The sequence below is a fragment of the Monodelphis domestica genome, chromosome 2 (assembly GCF_027887165.1).
Source record: "Monodelphis domestica isolate mMonDom1 chromosome 2, mMonDom1.pri, whole genome shotgun sequence".
NCBI lineage: Eukaryota > Metazoa > Chordata > Mammalia > Didelphimorphia > Didelphidae > Monodelphis > Monodelphis domestica.
Genome location: NC_077228.1, coordinates 405,394,796 through 405,419,621, shown reverse-complemented (window position 1 = coordinate 405,419,621; position 24,826 = coordinate 405,394,796). Strand labels below are relative to the sequence as shown.

The following is a 24,826-nucleotide window of genomic DNA, read 5'->3' as shown; positions in this document are numbered from 1 at the left end:
ACTCCCTAGTGTCCATCAAGAGTAACAGTTTTCCTTGACACAAGAATAGAATAAGAATTAACAGGAGAACTGGATTTATGGATTGATTCAATAGGCCAGCTAAACTTCTGAACTAAGTTCAGAGTTTAAAAATCATGACTTTGGTAGCTTTTGGACAAAATCAGTTATAAATAGGATCAATTTTAAAAGGCATAGAATCAATCTATTTCAATTTAGAAGTGACAAGGGAGTGATTTCAAGTTTAGGAAACATCCAGTACAAAGACACTGACACAGGAGATAGATCTCATCATATATGTGAAGCCATAAGAAGGTCAGTTGACTGAACCAATAAACAAGTGATAGGACATGCCCAGTAATGAGACTAGAAAGAAGCCAGACTGTGAAGGGTTTAAAATGCCAACAGAGGCAAGAAGGTATTTCAGTGAATAGAGTATTGAACTTGGAGTTAGGAACACATGAATTTGGCCTATGACTCTTAACAGCTGTATTACTCTGAGCTAGCACTCTGTGCCCTAGTTGCCATATTTTTAAGTGGGATTAATAAAAGGCACCTATGTCATAGGATGGTTAGGAGGATAAAATGAGATATTTTTAAAAGTTCTTTCCAAATGTTAAAGTTCTAAAAAATGTTGGCTGTTGGAATAATAATTATTATTGTTATATTTTTACTGGGAGCATTGGGAAGTCAAAATCTTGGTTAGCACTGCCTACCTAAATGGAAAAGTCTTTGAGGCAAAGCCAAGCAATAAATTATTTCTTTCATCCTAGGACTATCCTAGTTAAGTATTTGAGTCTCAATTCTGTCCGCTCACCTATACCTTCCTCCAAAAAAAAGAGAATAAAAAACTTTTGGACTTATGTTCACAAATTTGGGAACAAAAAAAATCTTTTTTTCCAAATTTTAGACTATTTCTATTGTTCTCTAACATCCTTTCAGTTGAAAATGTAATGCTTTTCACAATGCTATAAAACTGGATTAAACTGGACTTATCTATTTTCAAAAGATAGAATAAATTTCATAAAAAATCCTATTCAAATGATGTAAGCAAAATCATTACAATTTTTCAACCAATCAACAAAATACATAATATGTACCAAGCATTGTGCTAAGCACTAAGAAAATTTTTATTTAGAACTTCCTGTTCATTTGTCTAATGGTCCCCTAAGTACTCACTCATTTCTAAGGATTTAAGAAAATAAAAGTAAAAAGATGTAAAGTTTTTGTCTACAATTACTTTGTAGACTATCTAAAGTTCCAGGTGCCTCAAATATTATGATAGCAAATCAAGTAAAATTTAATTCATTCTTTATTTCTTGATGGTGGTACTAAAATAGACTTGTAACTGTGAAAGTTGCATATTTCTAAGTTTGACATTTTAGACCTCCTTGCTCTGGACTGACTTGCTATTACTTCAGTAAGTACATTTATCCTGAGCTTCCCACACAGAAAACAACTATTTCTCAAATATGTCCCATGGTTTCTGACCTCTGCCCCTTTAAATGCTGATGCTTCAACTGAGAATGCCCTCCCCTCTCATACAGACCTATTTAAAAAAAATTCTTGGAGATCTGGATCAAATTATTCCTCATTCATGAAGTCTTCCCTGAATCTTTCTAACCTCCCCATTTAGAAGTGATTTTTTTTTCTTCAAAACAACCACAAGGATGTGTGCATGTGTGTTTGTATCAAAGAAAATATGAATCCAAGTTCTCATTGTACCATTTGTACTTCCTGTGACGTGTTTGAATGGAGAGGATGACTCAATGTGCCAAGAACTATGTTAAATGCTGATAATAAATACATGAATGAGGCTAGAGTTTATTTAAGTAAACAGAAAATTGATGAGATGTTTTTAGGACAAAGGCATTACTATCTAAGGAAAACAGGAAATATTTTTGATAGAAGATGGTAACTGAGCTGAACCTTGAAGTATACTCAGGATTCTAAGAGACAGAGATCATCAGAAAGTCAATTTTAGTTAAGGAGATCAGCCTGGGCAAAGGTATAAAGTTGGGAAGAGGAGTGTCCTGTGAGAGAGGATAAACAAGCAGGCTAATTTTGATGAACTGTATACATAAAGGGAAATAACATGTAATAAGGTTTGAAAAAGAGGTGGGAAACAGTTTATGAAAGGCCTTAAATATCAAACAGAGGGTTTAAATTTGATATAAGGTATAATAGGGACCAACCATTGGAGAGAAGGAAGAAGAGGAGGAGAATAATATAGTCAGATCTGCCTTTTAGAAAAAACTGACAATTGTGTGGAAAATGAATTGGAATAAAGACTTGCAATAGGGGAAAAGGTTAGGAAGTTGTTGTAATAATGCAGTCAATAAAGGATGAGGGTCTGACTTTTAGTGAAAAGATGTAAGAGATATTTTAGATATGGAAATAATAAAATAAAACAAATGACTACCTGTGTGGACTGAGATAGAGTAAAAGATGGCATATAAATTGTAAACTTTGGCAATTGAACATTTCAAATGGAAATACTGAAGTTTGGGAGATTGTTAGTTTAGAAGATGGTAAAAGATAGTGAATCCTATTTTGGACTTCTTGAGTTGGAGATACCTGCAGAATATTCAGTTCAAAATGATCACTAGACAGTTGGTGACTCTGGCCTAGAGTTCAGGACAAAGACTAGAGTTAGATATTTAGAACCGTGAATTGTCGGCAAAGAAATGAATAATAGTTAAACTGAGGACATCACCTAAAGAGAGTGAGTAGAGAGAGAAATAAAATCCCAGGACAGGACCTTGGGATATTCGTACAGTTAGGGGCCCTGAACATGGATGATAATTTGGCTATGAAGACTGAGAAGAAATTATCAAATATATAAAGGAAGATAACCAGAAGAGTGCAGTGTCATAAAAACCTAGAAAAGAGAGAGTGGGCAATAATGTCAAATGCTACAAAGAGGAAAAGAAGGATGAGGTGTCAGGAAAGTCTATTAGATTTGGCTATTGAGACTGTTGGTATCTTGGGAGAGAGTAGTTTCAACTGAGGGCTGATGTTGAAAATCAGATAGCAAAGGTTTAAGGAGAAAATGAGAGAAGTTAGGTAACAGGTGAAAAATAGTAGTTTAACTCAAAAAGATAAAATTAGAAACTGAAGTTGGCAAAGTTCAGACACTTATGAACCCACAGACATACAGAGATCTGAGTCTGCTTCGATTAAACAATACTCACTTATCAGTGCTTTAAATTCTTTCCTAATGCTATTGGGATAAGAGCAAATTCATGAATTTGTCTTTGGGATTCAGATATAATATCATAAATCATAGAGCACTGAAAATTTATCATGTTTTAAAAGCAATTAGTTTCCTTTGCATTGTTTTCATAGTACTTTGACCTTTGACTCAAGAATGCCAGGGACAACCAACCATGGATAGAAAAGTTCAAACCAATTATCCTCATAGCTGGTATGAAAAATCACTACTATTTGTAACCCGAGAATTCAAATTTCATTCATGATGTTATGACCTCAAATATCTGTAAGCAAATTAAAAGATTATCGAATTTAGTGCCAAAGTCCTCCACCAAATGATACAAGTGGGAGTGGGGCTGTGGGAAGAGGAGAGACTCAAGCAAAGTTAACATACCACTTCACCTGGGTAAATTCCCATGTTGTAAATCACTTGAGCCCTTTTCCTAAAGGATACATGATCCCATGGAAGTAAACACAATCATACTAATCTTTCTTATATATACAACAAAAGATAAACCTGGGTTAAGGCAAGTTAGCTCAATGGAATGCAAGGACCAATGATGTGTCCTGCCAATCTGGAAAGGTTTCAAGTACAAGCCCCAGGAGGAATTGTCTATCTGCTGCCCAATAACCAATTACACTAAATTCACCAGACTAATCACAGTGTGACCAATCTTTCTTGACCAGCACCTCTCAAACACTGTCCCCTGAATTACAGAGGAGGTTGAAACCTGCTTTGGTAGAACAAGTACTCACACTGACAATATTACAGATCTTCATTGCATTAAAGTGTAAACAAGTACCAGAGAGGTCAGATATCAGTGACTTTATAGAAAAAGCAAGTTAACATTAAAGAGCTTACAAGCATTACAAAGAACAAAGTCCAATGCAAAGTGGAGCTATCTATAAAGTACATACCACTGGAATTACAAATAAATGTTTGTGCTCTAATACATTTATAATATTACTTTACTTTTTTATTCCTAACACATCACCTAATTTAAAGTAAAAGGACCCATACAAAAACCAGCATTAAAAGAAAATCTAATATTAATGGTAAAGCTAATATAATGTTATAGATTACATGAAATAAGGGACAATAAAAATGTTAATATATAAAACACCTTAAAGTTTGTAAAGCTCTTTATAAATATATATATATATATATAATTTTATTCAATCTTCACAACTCTCTGAAATGGTACTATTTTATCTCCATTTATAGAGAAAGAATATGAGAGCACAGGAAGTTAAGTAACCTTCCCAGGACCACAAATCTAGCTCAAATCTGAAGCAGGATATGAACTTTCTGACTCCAGATACAGCACTCCATCCACTGTACCACCTCATACTATTACTGAGGGAAGAGCAGAAAGAGAAGAATCATCAAACTTTTGGTTGATCACGTTGGGACAGACTCTAAGCAAAATTCTTGTTGTGGTCACCCTAGTAAATACCTTGGTGAATAGATCAAAAAGAATTTATAAATTAAGCATCTACTTTGTGCCAAGTTCTGTGCTAAAGTAGCAATACTCTCCTTAACCATTAATACTACTTAATAGATCTCCCTACCATCATTTTCTTTTCTCTTCAAATATGCCTTCAGATAGCTTATCTTCCTTACACAGATTTGATCCTGTTACTTATATTCTCATAATTCTACAATGACTCCCTATTACCAAAAAACCATAATTCAAACTCTTTCTCCTAGCATTCATTCAGGATTCTACACAAGATATTCAGTCCTATCTGGGAACATTTGCTCACCACACTTTCCTGACTCGTTATGTACTCAAACTACTCCAATTAAGCTTTTACATTGTCTTATTGTCTTCTGTTTGGAAAGAAATTGTTTTTGTTCTTTATACAAATGTTAATTTAGCTAAAAATTATAAATGTTACCAATGGCATTAGATTGCATCCTATTTAGGATTTAAAAACTATTCCCTTGAGAGGAATTGGCTGATTGAAGAAACCAGATAATGCAATAAATTCCATTCATTTTTTCCTTTGAGTTTTAATTATATGTGGATGATATGTTAAAGCATAATAATATTGCTTTGAGACTTTATTTAGTGATAAAGAAACTAATTTTATCTATCTTGATAAGACCAAAATTCTCAAAGATGAAGAGTCTAAGAAAAGGTTTAGTAGTTTTGGTCTTGTCCTTGGTAAACAGACATAATTTATTCCAAATTGCAACAAGGGGTAAAAATAAGAAACAGTTACCAAAATAGATAAAACTCTGTTACCACTTATTTCTGACTATCAAGGATTCAAATATGAATATGTTAGTAAGGGAAGGCTAGGGACCACATCTATGAGTCTATTGGTATAAGAAATTCCAAGATAAAGAAATTTCTTCTATCTATGAGGGTCAGCATCTTCCTTGAAACTTACATTTAAAGAATTACCTTGAGCACTGAAGGGGTAAAGTGACTTCTCCAGGGTAACACAGTCAGGATGTATCAAAAGAAGGACTGGCTCCAACAAATATTATTCTAATGACCCTACTCTCAATGCCCCTTAATGCTTTTAGTAAATAAAAAGGATTTGGTATTAATTGTATGAATAGTGATATACTACAATTTGAAAAGATTAAAAGCAAAGTGATGACTTTTAAGAGATAGTTTATAAGGTGCAGCTAGGTAGCACAGTGGACAGAGCACCAGACCTGGAGTTGGGAAGACCTGGGTGACCCTGGGCAAGTCACTTTACCAAGTTTGCCTAGTTCTTGACCTTTTGTCTTTGCTACTAAGACAGAAAGTAAGTGGGGGAGGGAGGGTAAGAGAGAGACAGAGAGACAGATAGAAAGTTAATGAAATCAAATCAAAAACAAACTTCAAAACCAGAGTGACATTTATCTTTGACTTTCCAAGAATCTCAATAGGTTAAATTTTTGCAAAATTGAGAAAATATATTTGCTGAGAGTAAGTCATTACTTCAAAAGAGTGTATTTCCTCTAAACCATTATAGGGATTTTGTCAGAAAAACAGTGTTTAAGCAGCTGGCAAATAGTTTCCATATTTTGTAAATGGGGGGGGGGGTGGAGAGGGGTAATAGACATAGAAAGGTTGAGTGCCTTTCCAAAAACCACATTTGCATCACTGGAATTTGAAATTTGAAAGTAAATTGTGAAGAATTCAGACCTATAGTCAAGCTAAACATTTATCAGCATATCCCTGCCTTTTCAATCAAGAACAGATCAGTTGAGTTAAAACTAGGTATGAATGAGGCTTAGCATCATTATTAAATTACTCAATCAAAATCATTATAGTAACTATGAAAAGTCCTTAAAAGTAATAAAATGAAATGGTATTACACTATAAGGGAAATTGGATTGGCTGATGAAACTTCATCATGTCCTGTTTTGTATACTATATATCAGAGTCATCAAGAATCCTAGATCAATTCCAGTGGTAAACAATAGAAAAATTTCAGCCAAATTCTTAAGCAGAATCCCTTTATGGGGTGGGAAGGAAAGAAGGAGATGGGTAGAGCCTTGGCTGACCTTGTAAATTTTGGAGGGCTAAAGGATTCAGATTTTTTTCCATTATTATCTGAGTAATGGCCCTAGAAGAGCCATGAATGATGGTAGTGTTTGCATTGGGAGCCAAAAATAATCTAGACACTCTGGGAAGCAGTAATTTCAAGACTCTACAAGAGCCCAGCAGAAAGTTCTACTAAGCCTAATGGAAACTTCACCAACATCCCAAGAAGGTAGGGAAAGAATGTCAAGCAACTAAGAATTGCAAGTAGCCACTTGCCCTATGTGTTTTTGAACTTGAGCCCACTTTCCCCTGGAGTCTGTATATACCTGTGATGGTAAGTATAATGGACTTTGGAGTGAAGGTTTATTTTCTACCATAAAGTTCTTACCATATATTACCTTTTCAATACCCTTTTTTAAAAGCTAATGAAGTGTGGCTGAATAATTAGTATTAGCTGATAAACCAGAGGGGAAAGCATGCTGGTAGGGATCTATGTATCATAGTAAAAAAGGAAATCATGTCTCAACCATCTGAGATTAATTTTTCCAATTTATTTCAGCAAACATGTCAGTATCTACAATGTATCAGGCACTGAGCTAAACTCCAGAAATACAAGAAGAGGCAAAAGGTAATCCTTGCCTTCAAGGAGTTTACAATCCAATGGGGGAGACTACATGCAAATAAACGTACAAAACCAGGTATATACAGGATAAATAGGAAATCATTAACAGAAGGAAGGCACAGGAAATAGGAAGGGTTAAGAAAGGTATCCTGGAGAACATGAGATTTTAGTTGGGACTGAAAGAAGCCAGGGAGGTCAGTAGTCCAGAATGGAAATTGGAGAACATTCCAAAAATAGAAGATGGCCAAAGAAAATTCCTGGAGAACAAGAAAGCTTGTTCATGAAAGTCCCAGGAGGCCAGTGTCATTATATCAAAGAGTACATATTGGAAAATGAGGTGTAAGAAGACTGGAAAGCTAGGAGGCCAGGTTATGAAGGGGTCTGAAAATCATAGAGCATTTTGTATTTGCTCCTGAACACAAGAAGAAGCCATTGGAGTTTGTTGAGTGGGGGAAATGACAAAATAGGACTTCATATTTTAGGTCAATCACTTTAGTGTCTGAATGGAGAATGTATTGGAGCAAGGCAAGACCTGTGACAGGCAGACCTACCAGCAGGCTATTGCAGTAATCAAAGCTTACCCTTAGAACTTGAAGGGGGAAAAGTAGTAAAGGCCCTCTGGGCATTTGATCTATTAGTAAAAGTGGGAATTTGGAGAGTATCCCCAGAGCATGATAAAGATGCTGGAAAGGTCAGGCTTTGAAAAATGCTCCAATAATATAGTGATCTACATTTGTAATAGCAGACCAAAATGTTGCTCACATTATTGTTTGTTTTGAGTACAGGGGAGAAAGGACACAATGCCCTTGGATGAGGATGAGTTGTGGTAACAGTGGTTGGGTAATTGAAATTGCAGTTTTGAAAATGTTTGAATAAAGTATTTTGTAGTTTTAGTTGGGTGAGTCTGTTGAACAGATGATGCTATCAGGTTCTTTTCCAAACCTCAATCATTAGGCTGGGGAAGATTTCCCAACCAATTTGACATCCAACTGACTGGCAATTTCATAGTCTCTGCTTTCCAATGAATGTTCCAGATATTCTAACCATTTGAGGGATTGGCTTGGAAAAAACTCCTATTTGCTATTTGTTTTTCCCTCCCCAGGTGAACTGGCAGTGGGAATTGAAAAAGAATTTAAGAAAAATAAACAATAGAATTAAACATAAAATTTAAAAGGTAGCTTAAGAAAACTCACAAAGAAATGCAATTTGTAATTAAAATAATTTGTTAAAATGTAATTTTTAGCCTTTTAATATGTACTGTGTTTATATTGCCAATATAAGAATTTTGTAAGGGACTTTGTAAAGCATCTAGTGCAAACCCATATGAAAATGGGGTCAAGGATGCTAAGTCCTTGCCCACAGGGCCACAGAGCTAGGAAAAGTCAGGTCTTCTGACTCCCAGTGACTATGCTCTTTCCACTAAATGCCTCCAAGATATTTTAGACCACAAAATCCAAGAAAAATTAAATTTTGATACTTATTCAGAAAGAGATTGTTCTTCTCTAGTGTTTGCCTTGTATTTATTAGACAACACTTACACGTCCCATCATTCTCAACCCAAATCTGCTTTCCAACTATCTCTATTGCCTAATAAAACCTAATCTACCCCAAAATCAAATGCATATGGCTATTAGAAATGAAAGGAAGTAAATGAAATTCATAGTATTAAGCGTATCTGAAGAGCTCCAGAACTTAACATTTTACATGGCAGCAAGGAGAAAAATCAACAAATTTGATAGCTGTTAGGAATCACATTGACTTTATAGTCAAACCTATACCTAAACAATAACTTATCTATCTTATCAATTTCCTATATTTGACATTTTTCCCGAGTCCCCAAGAGACATTTAGGGAAGGGATTTCTCTAAGGCAAGAGACAGTCAGAAAGCTGACCCTCAAACTTATTTTGATAATGATTGTCCACTGGTATCAAACAACCCAATAGGAAACATTGTATACATAGCTTAGAACTTCTGCTAACTTGAGCAAATCACTTCAAGTACTAACTGATTATCTCTAATCATGCCCATTCTTAGTGATTTTCTTTCCTACAGTCAGAAAGCACAAAAATATGGAAGTCATAAAACCAAGGAATAATATGAAAAGCCATTCCAACTCCCAAGGCTCCTTCTACTAACTGCATAGATTCTCTAACCTTAAACAGGAACACAATACTAAATTACATCAAAGACATTTAGGTAAATTAAGTTCATAGGAGGACACCAAAAAATGGTTTATTTAGCACTAGGAAAATTATTGCCATAACATAGACTTAAGAAGAATTTGTTTAGAAATAGACAACTTGTTTCTTACACATACACAGTCTATCTGACAAAATCAGTCCTTGCCTGTGAGGACAATTTCATTACTGTCTTTCTAACCCCAAAGCCTAGCACATAGCAGGCACTGAATAAATACTTGCTGATGGACCAGTTTCATTAGTGTCTCTACTGAAAGTCTTCAACTAGAAAATGAGAGCTGAATTAGTAGTAAATTCCTTTCTCCTCATTCTAATTGTGGCTTTATACTTTATTGCTATTAGTATATCATAGGATATTAAAACCTTAGCAGTTATATATTTATTCTCTTGTATTTAAGGTTATTAGCTGGAAATGTAAACACCTGTTTGATATGTCAGAATTTTATAAAACAAATTATCAGGTTAAGAATAAGTGATAACTTCACAACATGATGAACATGGAAATATGTATTATATGATAATATATGTATAACCAATATATTACCTGCCTTCTTGGGGGAGAGAGAGAGGAAGAACATTGATTGCAAAATATCAGAAAATAAATACTGAAAAATTGGATTGATATGTAATCTAGGAAAAAATTATTCTTTTTAAAAAAAGAATAAGTGATAACTAGAGGAGCTAGAAGCACAGTAGATAGAATACCAGGCCTGGAGTCAGGAGGGCCTGGGTTTCAATCTGGTCTCCAAAATTTCCTAGCTATGTGACCCTGGGAGAGTCATTTAACCCAAAATTTTCCAGATGAGAAAACTAGAAAGCAGAGATATTAAGTAATCTGTACCCATTCAATGACACATGGGTAGTAACAGAAAAAGAACTTGAACCTAGATCCTCTGACTCCAAAGCCAATGTTCTTTCTTCTTTTTTTTTAAACTTTACCTTCTATCTCAGAATCAACACTAAGTATAGGTTCCAAGGAAGAAGCACAGAAAAAAGCTAAGTAATGGGGGTTAATCGACTTGCCCAGGATCATATGGCCAGGAAGTGTCTGAGATCAAATTTGAACTCTGGCCCTCCTGGCTCTCAGTCCACTGAGCCACCTAGCTACCCCTGCCAATGTTCTTTCTACTAGACCGCTAACCTTTCTGATCTATTAATGCATCTCTCAAAATTCTCAAATTCAGACTTACTTATCATTAAATCATGGTCACACTTCAGATGAATTTCAAGTCTTATGATTCTACCATTGCTCAAAAATCTTAGAAGGACCAGAATTTAAGAATAAACAAACAAATTAGAATCAATCAAAAGAATCAAAGAATCAACCACCTAATCTTTCTAGAGTTAAGGTCGTCTAAGCAACACTTTAAAAGCTTATTTAGGTGGCAGCTAGTTAGCACAGTAGATTGAGAATCAGGCCTAGAGATGAAAGATCCTGGATTCAAATCTAACCTCAGACACATCCTTGCTGTGTGACCCTGGACAAATAACTTAGCCCCCATTGCCCAGTGTTTACCCTTACCACTCTTCTTGAAACCAATATAGAGGACTGATTATAAAACTAAAGATAAGGTTTACTTATAAAAATTTATTTAGACCCACAAGAATGGTGAGAGATGAGGAAAAGGTGACATTATTTCTACCTCAGGACTACCTATCCCATCCCTATCCCACCCTCAACAAAAGGAAGGAATTCAGAAACTGGATTAAGAAAAAGTACAGGTCTTCTCCAAAAGTGAGCTCCTACATGGTTGTTCTAGTCTCAACAGTTGACTCAATTCTTTTTCCTATCCAACTCTAAATCAAAGCCAAAAAGCAAAAGTTCAAAAGAACATTGTGTTCAGATGATTGATTCCAACTTGCCTTTTTTTCTAACTTCACCTTTTAAAGCAGTCAGTGTGCCACCTTGAATTTAATCAAGAAGTATGCTAATAGAAATAGCCAATGAAAACACAACTGAAAGAAGCCCTTATGTAAGAGGTGATAGAGTGTGGGTGGGGATTAAATGGGAAGATAGTCACAAACATATTTTCTACTCCTAGTAAGGACCTAAGGGAAATCCATTCATAGCAGCATTCATGTACATAAGATGTAGACCAGGGGTGTCTTAATGAAATATAATAATAAGTTCTGGGAGAAAAAAGAAAGAAATGTAACATATTTGGCTATATGTAGTGCTAGACACATCTGATGAAAACCATAATCACATGTTGATAAGGAAACTAGAAATCTGACATAAGAAAGGTCTTTGAAAATATGCTGTTGAATTTAACAAAATATTTAATTCATAGTTATTGTCATTCATTATTTACTGGACATCTAATACGTTATCTGGGGGGAAAAAACAATGCCAGAAAGGAGCACAAATGTAGTCTAAAGCACATTCCCCCTCAGGAAGCTTTAATTCCCTTAAGGAATAGAAGGTATACAGGTCTGGAATCATTGAGTTACCATTCAAAGTAGCCCTTGATTAAGTGGCAAAGATATTAGGATTACTTGTCTACATAAATATCCAATCATTATGGGTTGAAGGGATCCAAGCAAGGATATGCTGATAAATGTTTAGCACCAGCTTCCTGAGGAAAAAATGTACACACAACACACTTTTCAGTTTGACCAGCATCATTAACATTTTCTTGAACACTTTCTTAAATCTATACAATTTTTAAAAAACACTTAGGCAAGCCTTGATTTGTAGCATTTGCCTGTTTCTGATGTTTAAAGCTCACATTGAACATTTAACAGGAAGTTCTCAGGAGTCTGAAGGAAATGACTACAGAACACCTCTGAGTTAAAGAAAGAAATGTAATGAAGTAAATTAGGATCTAGGCTCTAAATTTATACACACACACACACACACACACACACACACACACACACACACACACCACGAACAAAAGAAAAAACAAAAGAACAAAGAACAAAAACATTCTCCGCCAGAGAGACAATGTGTATATAGGCTGGTGGTGAGAAGCACCCAATATGATTGACTGCTAGGGTGGTGGGAGACAAGACAGGTTAGAACTAGATTCTAGAGGGCTATGAATGCTAAGAGGTGTAGGTCAAGAATTTCTAGAGGTTTGTATGCAAGAGAAATAAGTTAGAATCTTTGAGATTACAATAACTTGAATAGGAAGTTTGGATCTAGCTGTCCTAAGTCAGTGATGGTGACCTTTTAGAGATGTGAGAAATATCCTCAGGTGCCCATAGAGACAGGGAGGGGAGCTGCCCAGTTCTTTATCCCTCTGGCTTTCTAGTAACAAATTCAGGTGAACTCTGTACTGGGGTGAGGGCAAAGGCATGTGTGCCCAATAGAAAGGGCTCTGAGTCCCCCCACTCCTACTCCCCTCTGGCATGTATCCCTTAGATTTTCCACTATGGATCTAGAGTACAGTGATGAATGAAGAATATAAAGAAAGATCCCTAATTCTGCAGCAAAATGGCCTTGACCAACTTTGTCCTCTGGTGCTCATTACTAAAACTCAATGATGATTGTCATTTTTCCTTTTCCTAAAATTTCAATCATCTTTGTCAGTCTGAGGTATGTGATATGGAATCTCAGAGTTTCTTTAGTTTGTACTAGTATAATTCTCTTGCATAGAAATACTATTCCTAGACCTATACTATACTAAAGAGTTCAAAGAAAGAAAGAAAAGACCCATAAGTACAAAAATATTTATAGTAGCCTTTTAGGCAAAGAACTAGATATTTAGGTATTACCTTTCTCCCTCCCTCCCCCCAAAAAAAGAGGGGAAAGGAGTGTTTGAAGCATTTTTAATTCACAGAAGAGAACAGAAGACCAGAAAGAATTATAGAAAAACAGGACAACTTTCAAAGTAACATGCTGGATTTGTTATATTTTAAAGGAAATATAAGTTACATATAACAATTTGTAGTTCCATGTATTTCGTGTGCTTTTCTCTTCTACTATGTATGAGAGAATGCCCATTTTAGTTTATATTTATTCAGAATGAAAAGAAATTCAAAGGAAAAAGGCATATTCTGAGATATTTAAGATTCTCCACTTACTAAAGATTACTATGTATTTATTCTTGACCAATAAAAATTTTTAAAGTAATCCTAGCCTTGGACTTAATAGTTGTTTGCTCACTTGGTTTGACTTGGGAAGAAAATTAAGATGCTTGTATCCAAGCCATCCTTCAGTGCTACAGGAGAGACCATACCTCCTCACAATCTCCACTTTCTTTCGCCTTGAAACACCTGGGTAAGATTTGGCAAACCTCTCTATTATTTTTTTTCCTTGCCACTCATGATTATATTTGTCTATCCAACTCTCCTTACTGAAAATTGTATTTTCCAAACTCTTCCCTACCTTATTGTTTCTGGAATGACTTTCAAAGTTCCCACTGAAGAAAATGCTATTATCACCCCCATTTCACAGATGAAGAAGCTGAGACAGAGATGTTGAGTGACTTACCCCTGGCACACAGATGCCATGGCAAAATTTTAACTTAGGTCTTCCTTCCTCCAAGTCCACCACTTTGCCACATTACTGACTCATCTAAACTGAGATGGATTACCAAATAAATATATAGTAAGTACCTTGGGGCCAATAGAAGTAATCTGTCATTCTTAGAGACCCTGTGAATGGCAGAAGACTCATATGGTTTGCTTACATATTGGAGCCGAGATGTTCGTCATATGTTGACATTTAGCCAAATGAGGCTGACCCAGAAGTCCAAGTGGAGATGTATGTGTGGGTAGATGCAGACAAAAGACCATTGTAAGATCAGAAACCCCCAGCAAGAAAAGTTTTTTGCATGTGCTGTCCTTGACCCATTCATTGGCATACTTTCAGTACATACATTTCACAGGCTTTCCTTAACCAACCTTTAAGAAACAACCTTGCTTATATTATGGACTCCTACTAAATAGCCAAAATGTTTCAACCTTCTTCTGGATTACTGAATGCTGTGACAATTAAAGAAATCTTAATAATGGAAAAAGCAAAGAGGAATTGAGTAACATTACTCATTTTTTCAGGCTTAATATTTACCTAGAAAATATTAGCCATGCAAATGTACATCTAAAACACAAATCTATAGAATATGTACACTGACCACCATTCAACAATCAATAAAGTGAATTTAATTTTTATGATTTTAATATGTGTTTAATAAATTAATGAAGCAAATATTTTACATATTGCCACACTTATTCACTCAATTGGTCGACAAGCATGAGTGTTGGAGACATACAGAAAAAGCAAAAATAGTCCCTGTCTCAGAAAGGCAGTTCTTGAGATGTCTTAAAGGAAGCTAGAGATTCTATCATGTGGGCATTAAGCAAGAGAGCACTCCATTCAATGGTAATAAGCAAGTTCAAAATAGGGATGGACTTAAACAGGAAAGATGATGAGTTCTGTCTTAGGGTATTTTGAATTTGAGTTGCCTATGAAACTTGTACAAAGTACACAATAGGTAGTTGGTGATATGAGTTGTATGTAGCTCAGAAGACTAAGGTGGAATAAATAGATTTAGTGATCATCTGAAGACTTAAAAATTGAACCCATAGGGGCAAATAAGAACCCCAAGTGACAAATTATAAAGCGAAAAGGGAAGACAGTCTAGGACTGAACTATATGGTACAACCACAATTAGTGAGAGTGACATAAATGAGGATCCAAGAAAGAAGACTGAGAAAGAATGGTCAGGCAGATAGGAAATGAATCAAGAAGAAGAAAATCCACAAAAACTCAGAGAGAAGGGATTATAAAGAAGGAGAAAGTAGTCAATATTGACAAATTTTGCAGAGAGGTAAAGAAGGATGGGGACTGAAAAAAGGCCTTAGATTTGGTAATGAAGAGATCACTGGAAACTGAAAAGTTTCAGTTGAATGATGAGTTTTCAAGCCAATTTACAGAAGGTTTAGAAAAGAATTAAAGGAAAAGAAATGGAGGTACTGAGTGAAGATGCCTTTTTCAAAGAGTTTAGCTGAGAAAGGTGAGACTAATATAGGATGAGAGCTGGTGGGTATAAGAATTATTGTGGATTTTTTAAGCATGGGGAAGATTTGGGTGTATTTGTATACAATGAGGAAAGAACCAGTAGTTACTGAGTGACTGATTTAGAGAAAGTGGAGATGATATTTAAAACAATCTGTGGGAGAAGATGGGAATATGATCAAGTTCACATGTAAAGGGGCTGGCTTTGGCAAGATAACTAGATTTTTAGTGGGAGGATCTGAGTTTCAACTCAAGACTACTATCTGCTATCTATGTGACACTGGACCTTAATTTCCTCATCTTTAAAATTAAAGGAGTAGACTGGAAAATTTCAAAATGTTCTTATGGTCCTAAAGTTACTAACCTATGCTTTTATTCTCCCCTTTCTAAAATAGACAATTAAATGTAGTTTCCAAATATAAAAAAAGTTAGAGATAGAAGAAACCCAAGAAATATGTTTTAATCCCTGATTTTTTTGGGTGAAGAAATTGAGCTCTAAAAAGTTTAAAATAATTTGTCCATGGTTTGTTCCATATCACATTTGATAATTTTTACACTATACAATAAACCACAATTTAACAGGACTTTTTAAAATCCATAATTATAATGTTAGGATTATAGGATTTTAGAACTGAAAAGGACCTTATTGTTTATTAAGGTCTTTATCAGGAGCTCCTAACTTCCCTATTCCACACCTCAAACCTTTCTACATATTTACCCATCTTCTTTTGTCACTCATAATAGAATGGCAGCTCTTTTCAAAAGAGGCTAACCTCTTTATTTCTGCCCTTGAACAAATTCCCCTTCTGTCTTTTAGGAAACTTTCCTATTATTTACCCATCATCTTCACTCTCTCTATTCATTGGGTCCTTCTCTGAAAGCAAGATCAGGACTTCCCTCCTACAACAAAATAACACTTTGACCTTGCCATCTACTCAATGTGTCACCCCATTTTCTTCTTTCTTCTACCTTTTCACTGATGAACTCCTTATCTCTTGGTTGATAAATCAAGTGATTTGGAAGAATGACTAAACGAGTTATGTTATGTGAACCTAATGGAATATTATTACACCCAAAAAAAATACAGAAAAAGGACAGTTTGGAAAAACCAGAGAAGATTTTTTATTAAATGTTGCAGGATGAAGTAAGAAAAATCAACAGAACAATTTATACAACAACAATATTCTAAAGAAAAACAACTTTAAAGAAGTTTCATTAATGCATTGACCAACCATATTTTGAAAAAAGGGATGATGAAACATGCTATTCTCCTGACAGAGAGATCATAATCTTAAGAGGTGAAATAAGACATACATTTTCAGATGTAAACAATTTGGTAATTTGTTTTGCTTTATTATACATATTTATTTATATTTTTCTACTGATGTAGCAAAGAGAAGGGGAGAATAGATAATTGTCTTCAAATATTTGAAAACTTGTCAAATGAATGAGGAATTCTGCTTGGCTTCAGAAGGAAGAACAAACAATGTATAGAAGCTTCAAACAGGGGGATTTAGGTTTAATGTAAGCCAAAACATCATGATAATTAGAACTGTCTGGACTATCCCAAAGTGGAACAGGCTGCCATGGTAACAGATTCCTCTTCCCTACACAAAAGCTGACTGGCCATTTGTTACAGCTATTATAGAAGGAATTTCTAGACAAGATTGACCTCTAAGGAATTTCCCAACTCTGAAATGCTGATTTTTGCCTTTCTGAATCTTCATCTTCTTTCAAGGATCAGGTACCACCTCTTCCCTCATTCTCCCCAACTAAAAGTTTTCTTTCCCTCTTTAAGTATTCCAAAAGAACTTTGACTGGATTTCTTCTTTGCCCTATCACTTTCTATGTTATATTATACCTGTGTATACACATATCATATCCACCTCTATCTATAGTAGAATATATAAGCTCTTTGAAGGAAGTGATCATGTCATTTTTGTCTTTGTATTCTCACAATCACTCAATTCAGGACCTTGAACAGAACTCAAAGTGATCTCATCAATATAGGTATTCAACAATTCTTATCACAATCTCATCTATACCAGCCCATCCTTTCAAACTCTAATCTATACCCTCCCATTGATATTTCCAGGATTCTGGGATTATCCATCCATCTTATTATGTAACAAATTAATATTTTTCCCCAGTCATGCATTTTTCTGATGACAACCTTTTTGTCACTTGCTCTGTCCAATTATTCATTTAAAATGCACTAAGAGTAGGGTGTGAGAGGGAAAAAAAACCAGAGACTTTTTGGAAATGGAAAAAGCATGGAGTGGCTGTAAAAATTCCAGCAGCATCAGGGGATGGGCTGAGAAGATTTGAAATCCTGAGGAAAGGAACCCAGAAAGAGGCAGTTGGAGCCAGGATCTCTGGCTTTGAGACAGCTACTGAGAAGGCCCAGTCTTGGGCTGGGTCCTGATCCCAAGAAATCCTTTCTTTCATTAACTCCTGATCACTATCCCCCAAAAAACCTCCCACAAGTGGACAGAGATGTAAAAAGAAGAAAGTCCACAAGAAGAATCATCACAGTCTCCTCAACTGAATTGAGGCACCTGCTGGGCAGGGCTAAAGCCAGGGTTCATCACTCTGAACCCCTCAGAGGCTTGAAGCCATTAAGCTCAAGTCACCCCAACTTTGGGGGGAAGGGCTTAAACAGCTAGGGACTCCTCTTTCCTCTTCCCCTTTGCCTCAATCTACATCCCTGTTACATTAGAATAAATTCTGTTATCCACTACAACTGGTTAAAGACTAAATAAAAGGCAGTTATAACTGAGAGGGGAAGTGAGGGGATCTCTCTCCCCCTAAAGAAAGAACTTTGCTGAGTAGAAATAGCTTAGCTGTGGGGAATAACAAGGCAGGTATAGGGAGGGGCCATCACAGACTGAATGCTGAAAGTGGGGAAACCACAGACTCATCCCTTATATCTTTCCTGGCCAAACTTAATATCAGATACCCCTCCTTTGCCTTGCCTTGAGGGGGAGAGGACTTCATTCACTCTCTTTCTTTTATGCCACCAAATACACACCTCTATTACAGTAGCTAGGTAGAGTGCCAAACTTAGAGTCAGAAGACTCATTTTCCTGGATTCAAATCTAGCCTCAAACACTATTTCTAGCTTTGTCACCTTGGGCAAGTCACTCAACCCTGTTTACTTCAGTTTCCGCAATTGTAAAATGAACTGGAGAAGGAAATGGCAAACCACTCTTGTCTATTTGTCAAGAAAATGCTAAATGGGCTCACAAAGAATCAAACATGACTGAAACAATTGAATAATGGTAGCCTGCTCATGCTCTCCTAGGGCTTCTCTATGGCTCTTTAGTAGGCCTTTAATAGATGTTTCATTGACCATGATCTGTTTATTTTACCAATGAGAAAATAGGTTCCAAAGAGGTTATTATTTGTCTGAAGCCATATAATATCTCTCTCTCTCTCTCTCTCTCTCTCTCTCTCTCTCTCTCTCTCTCTCTCTCTCTCTCTCTCTCTCTCTCTCTCCCCTTCCCTTTCAGTTTCTCTAACCCCCTAAAAATACTTATTTCTCTTTATTCTGGTTCCTCATCTCTTCCTCAACACCTTGATTTTGACTATTCCAGAAAAGTTTGGCTCAGGTCCTCTTTTCTTCTCCTTCTGTATTCTTACTTTCACAATCTCATTGATTTCTATTACTTCAACTACCCTCCTTTAACTTCTGAACTTCATCTCTGGTCTTGACCTCACTTCTTACCTTCAGATTCTTATTTCTATCAATAATACCTCTCCACCCTGAGGTCACACCAATACCTCAATTTCAATGTGTCCAAAAATGATGTTCAGTACCTTCCCTCATATAAACCTCCTACTTTTGGCTTCAATATTTATTTCTGTTGGTAGTGAATCCATTTACCTTGCTTCTCATGTTCAGAATATTAGGATTATCTTTGACTCTTTCTCATCTCTCAAATCTATTCAGTTTTCAGATCCTTTCAATTCTACCTCAACATAATTGCTCAGATCCAGCCTACTTCCTCTTTCTCTCTAGTCTCATTGGCTCCAACCTAATGGAGACCTTTCCTGCTACCACCCTTGAACTACTGCAAAAGATTTTTTAAAAGGGCATCCTATCTGAATATCCCTGTCTGAATAATTTTCCTTATGCATGAACCTTGGAATTGTCTTTCTCCTTTGTTCAGAAATCTGCAAGTATCTCTCTGTCATCTACCAAGAAAAGTTCAAATTTCTCAGCTTGGCATTTAATATCCTCCACATAATGATGCCACTCTGGTTTTTCTAAGCTTATTTCAGAAAATCAGAGTTTAAAAAGGGGCTGGAGGCTATCTAGTCCAGCTTGTACTTCATCAAGAATTTCCTCAATGACACCATGAATGTGTGATCATCCATCTTCTGTTACAGAATAGGAGCTGAGGAACAATGTTCACAGGCAACCAACAGAACTTTTGGAGAATTTTTGTTAGGAAGATGTTTGTAGGACTTTTTCCTCCCCTTACAATAACTCTAAATCTTCCTCTCTCTACCCCATTACTGCTATATCTGCCCCTTCAGGTCAAATGAATTAAATCAAATTCCTTTTCTACCTAACAGATATTCCCACCCCACCATGAATCCAATACAACAAGCATTTATTAAATACTATCTATAAGGTACTAGAAATACAAAGACAAAATAAAAATTAGTCAGGGACAGCTAGGTGAGAAATAGACCTTAAGGCAGGAGGTCCTGCATTTAAATCTAGCCTCAGACATAGCCTAGCTGTGTGACTTTGGGCAAGTCATTTAACTCCCCTTGCCTAGCCCTTACCACTCTTCTGCCTTGGAACTAATACATAGTATTGATTCTAAGACAGAAGGTGAGGTGTTTTTGTTTGTTGTTTTTTTTAAGTAATCACTGTCCTCTATAGCTTATAGGATAAACATTAATATTTTCTTCAATCAGTTCTTACATGACATTGTTTCACAACATTTCAATGTCTCTTCATAATTCATATACTCTGTATTCTAACCATAGTGGACTACTACTACTACTTTCTGCATTCACTGCGTTCTCATGTTTCCAAACCTCACCTTATATTGTTGCCTATGTCTGCAATATCTGACTTTCCCTTCTTTTCTAGGAAATTACAGTAATTTATCCATATTTTAAAGTGTCACTAAATTATGACAGCCTCCTTAAAGCCTTCTATGATTCCTCTCTTTTAGTCAATTATGACTATCTCTTAGACTTAGCATAGCACTTTGTTTTGTAATTCTCATAAGGTCATAGCTCTAGATCTAGGAGGAACTTCAGAGGACAACTAGTACAAATTTTACAGATAACTGAAGCCCATTGAGGCTAAGTGACTTGCCCAAAGTCAAACAGATAGGAAGCATCAAACTCTCAGGTAATCAAATTCAGGTCCCCTGACTTCCTGGAGCAGCTAGGTAGAACAGAAGATAAGAGTGATAAGTCTGAAGTCAGAGACTCTTTTTTCCTGAGTTAAAATCTGGCTTTTTGACCCTGAGCAAATCACTTCACCCTTTTTCCCTTAGTTTCCTTGTCTCTAAAAAGAGCTGGAGAAAAAAATGGCAAACTATTCCACTTTGCCAAGAAAACTCCAAATATGGTCACAAAGTGACAGAAATAACTGAAAATGTCTTAACAAAAAACCTGACTCCAAAGCCAGTGATTTTTTCTTTATCAAGCTTCTTCTCAATGCATTGGTTGTGTGGCATAAATAGAAGGAAAATACCTTTGATGAAAAAGTGAAAATAATATAACCTAGAGTTAAGTAAGCATACTATGGGAGTTATGACAATATAGATGGTACATCACTGATTTCTATAATGTATAGAACATTGACTTGCATATTGAATGAAAGCAGAAATTCCTGAAAAGTGACCAATAAGATAAGGCCATAGGACTTTTTGAAATTCATGATTACATTTTCAAAAGCCTGTCTTAAGCTATCATAACTTCAGTCACTTTCAGTTCCCATAGGCATCCTAATCCCAATGATCTGGTGGCCCTGCATCTTTGATCACCCAAAGGATGTAAAAACAAGAGGAAGGCCAAAGCCATATTCAGTACTAAACCTTCCCTGTTGTGTTTGCTTTCTAGAAAACTTTAGCCTTTCTAAACTTACTGCAGAAGATTTAATTTCAGGGTGGTGATATTCTTCTTAATGATTTTTTAGTCTTTACAACTCAATCTCTTAAAAAAATTATGTTAAAGTATATTTCAAACATGGTAAGAGAATAATGAATAGCAACTGTATTTATTCAAAGAGAGTTGAACTCTTTGAAAGAAAGTTTTACATTAATATGTTAATGATACATTATACAATGTATGTGAAATAGATACATTTCTACTTATATCAGGGTCAACATTTTAGTTTGAAGAACTGGCTTTGTTATAACTAAGATCTAGGTTTGAGTCCTATCTCTATCCCATTTGTCTACCACTTCCACCCAGCCACTCTGAAAATGTGACCCTGGTTAAGTCACTCAACTTTTCAGAGATCCAGGAAACTCTAAGGCTCTAAACTGAAAAGTTGATCCTCTGCCTGGGCAGAAGAAGTTTCCTCAACTAGAAACCCCTAAAGTAAAGGAATCACCGATCTATTTTTTAAAGAACATTATTACAATTGTTAATATCACATGTTAATGGTGATACATAATGTGATTATTCTGTGAAATTATTAACATAGTGATGATAACAATTACAGTGAGCTTCCATGTTTCCAGTACTCCAGTTGTAGAGGAACAGCAGGACAGCCACTCTTGTTGACAGCATGTCTGTCTTTTAATCTGTCCGTCTGTCTGCCTGTCTCTTGGGCCGTCTGTCTTGTCAGTCTGTCAATGTCAGTCTGTCTGTTGGCCTTCCTGCCTGCCTGCCCACAGTCTGCCCTGGGGCCAGGTGGTCAGATCACACGGTTGGTGCAGGCACTGCGGACCTGGCACTGGCCCAGGGAGGGGGCGGAGAAAAAGCGGCACCTGCTCCCGGAGTCCTGGGCTTGCCCCTGGGGCGGCCCCGGAGGGACTGACGGACCTCACTCACCAGGGAGAGTACTTTGTAGGTGTTGGGATCCTTGGCTTTGTGTGCCCGCGCACCTTTCTCCAGCTGCTGCTCGTCCCCCACATCCAAGGGAGCTAACATGTTCACAGCTGCCTGCGGATCCCCGGCAGTGTCCCCGTAGCCCTGCTCCTTGCTGATCCCTGCGCGGCTCTCCTTGGTTCCCCGGTGGCTACCGCTGCAGCCGTCCCTCTCCATGGTTGGCTAAGGCTTGCTGCTTCTCAGGCTCCTCAGCAGACTGCCTTGCTTTAATAAAGCCAGTGAGGGCGGCCTGGCCACGGGAACTCCGCCTCCCTCCTTCAGCCAGCCTCCTCTCAGACCCTTGGCTCTTTTCCCCTAGCCAATAATGTAAAATGTGAGGGGGAGAGCTGCCCAACGCCCCGGATTATTTGGCTTCCTGTCTGATTTCGGGCATTCTGGCTGTTGGGTTATTTTGGGTGTTTTACGTGTGTGTCTCTTTAACTTCCCCCAAAGCCTTTCCCCTCACCCCACCCTGGGCACCATCTGAAGACTTGCAGGAATCGCCCTTCTTGTCCCCTTAGTACTGCCTGAATTGCAGTGTGGTCTGCAGAGGGCATGAGATCATGTGGCCCCAAAATAGTGCGAGAGGAGGAGAAGGAGGAGTATGGATAGATGCTGTTTATAAGGGGACAGGAGAACAAGTCTGGGATTCTCCTGTGTGACTAGGTAAACTGGATGCGATGGAAGAGAAACGGTCCCTCTTTCCTTTCCTTCCTCCTAAACAGAGTCTTCGATGAAGAAGACATTGGTTTTCATCATTAAAGTCATAGGCTCAAAGAATTTAGAGCTGAAAGCCACCAGTGTATTGGGAAATAGACTTCTCAAGGTTTTGGTGTAGTTCCCGTTTTTGTTGTTTTGTTTAGTGGATTCATATGTTGGTCCTTTTAAACTTAATATGCTGGAAATTTCAAAGTGACATGTTGTCCCTGTGGTTGACGCTTTGATATAGGACCAGCAGTGACTCAAATTGGTTCCCTTAATATTTTAACAAAAGAAGAAAAAAAGCAAAAACAACTTCAAATACTTGCAGCCGGGATTCCAGAGGCTGGGGGAAGGTTCTTTTCTTTGGATTTCTTCAACTGGCTTCAGCAGCTTTCACAGGTAGTCGCTCATCAGTAACAAAGACCACGTGTGTAACACAGACTCAGACTTGCCTAGGCAGCCTTAAAGCACAGGCTGCAAACAATCCAGACTTTTCAACAGCTGCATTAGCTCCAGTGGTAAAGGGATGTTTGTAAATTCCCAAAATAAAATTAATATAACTTTTAAATTTATATAAATGTATTTGCATTTTTATAGTTCTTTGTTCTTTTCAAAGCATTTTACATATTGGAAGACTAAAAATTGATAGTTTAAAAAAAATCCCAGATGAATGCTGATATATTAAAAGTAAGTGCACTCAGGGGAAGGAAGTAATGTGATATAACTAAAAGAGTGGTAGATGTGAAGTTAGAACACCTGTGTTCAACTCTCATTTACCTTAGATCTTAGAACAGTGTCTGACACATAGTAAGTGCTATATAGATGTTAGCTTTTATTAGTATCATTACTACTACTACTACTAAGTAACTTAATCATCCTGGTAAAAATAAGGGTAGTACTAAATGCCCCCTGAATAGTCCTTCACCTCTACAATGTAATTGTACAAATTGTGTACAGATGATTCTGGATAAATACACTTATTCAACAGAATGAACTCTAAATCAGGGCTGGTTCTGTTTCTGTCTGCATGGTATTACCAGAGCAAGAGTTCTTAATCTGGGTTTTATAGACTACAAACTAGGATGGAGGAAAGTGAATCTTTATTTTCACTATTTCTAAATGAAATTCAACATTTCCATCTTCAAAAATTATAAGAAGAGGTCAGAAGTCTTTTCCAAACTGCCAAAGAGGTCTATGACACAAAACAGATTAAGAACCAGGGGTATCCTAAAGCTCAAATGAGATAATGTGTGGAAAGCACTTTGCAAACCTTAAAACACTATATAAATGTCAGTTATTATTTTTAATATTAGCCTACAATAACCAGATGTCCAGTCTGTAAATAATTTCTTCCCTGAACTTGTTACTGCAAACCTGTTTGGCTTATATTTGTAGAGCAATATAGGAGTGTGGTGATAAATGGAGGAAAAAAGATTTTTTTTACAATTATATGCAGAAACACTTTTAAGTTTAATCTACATTATTAACACTTTCTTAAGTCTAAACAATCAGTAAAATAAATCAAGTCCATGTTCACAGCAATTACCTACTTTTGAGTTGTAAATGTT

At 36.5% G+C, this 24,826-nt stretch overlaps 1 protein-coding gene across 1 annotated transcript in view; it reads right to left on the bottom strand.

Annotated features, from left to right (window-relative positions):
* Positions 1–22,939, bottom strand: part of ENPP1 (ectonucleotide pyrophosphatase/phosphodiesterase 1) — a 110,762-nt gene extending 87,823 nt beyond the window's left edge. Inside the window, exon 1 of the mRNA XM_001380368.4 lies at positions 22,521–22,939. Coding sequence (XP_001380405.1) covers positions 22,521–22,733 — 213 coding nt within the window. The 5' untranslated portion in view covers positions 22,734–22,939. The remainder of the gene's footprint in view (positions 1–22,520) is intronic.
* Positions 22,940–24,826: the final 1,887 nt, after the last annotated feature.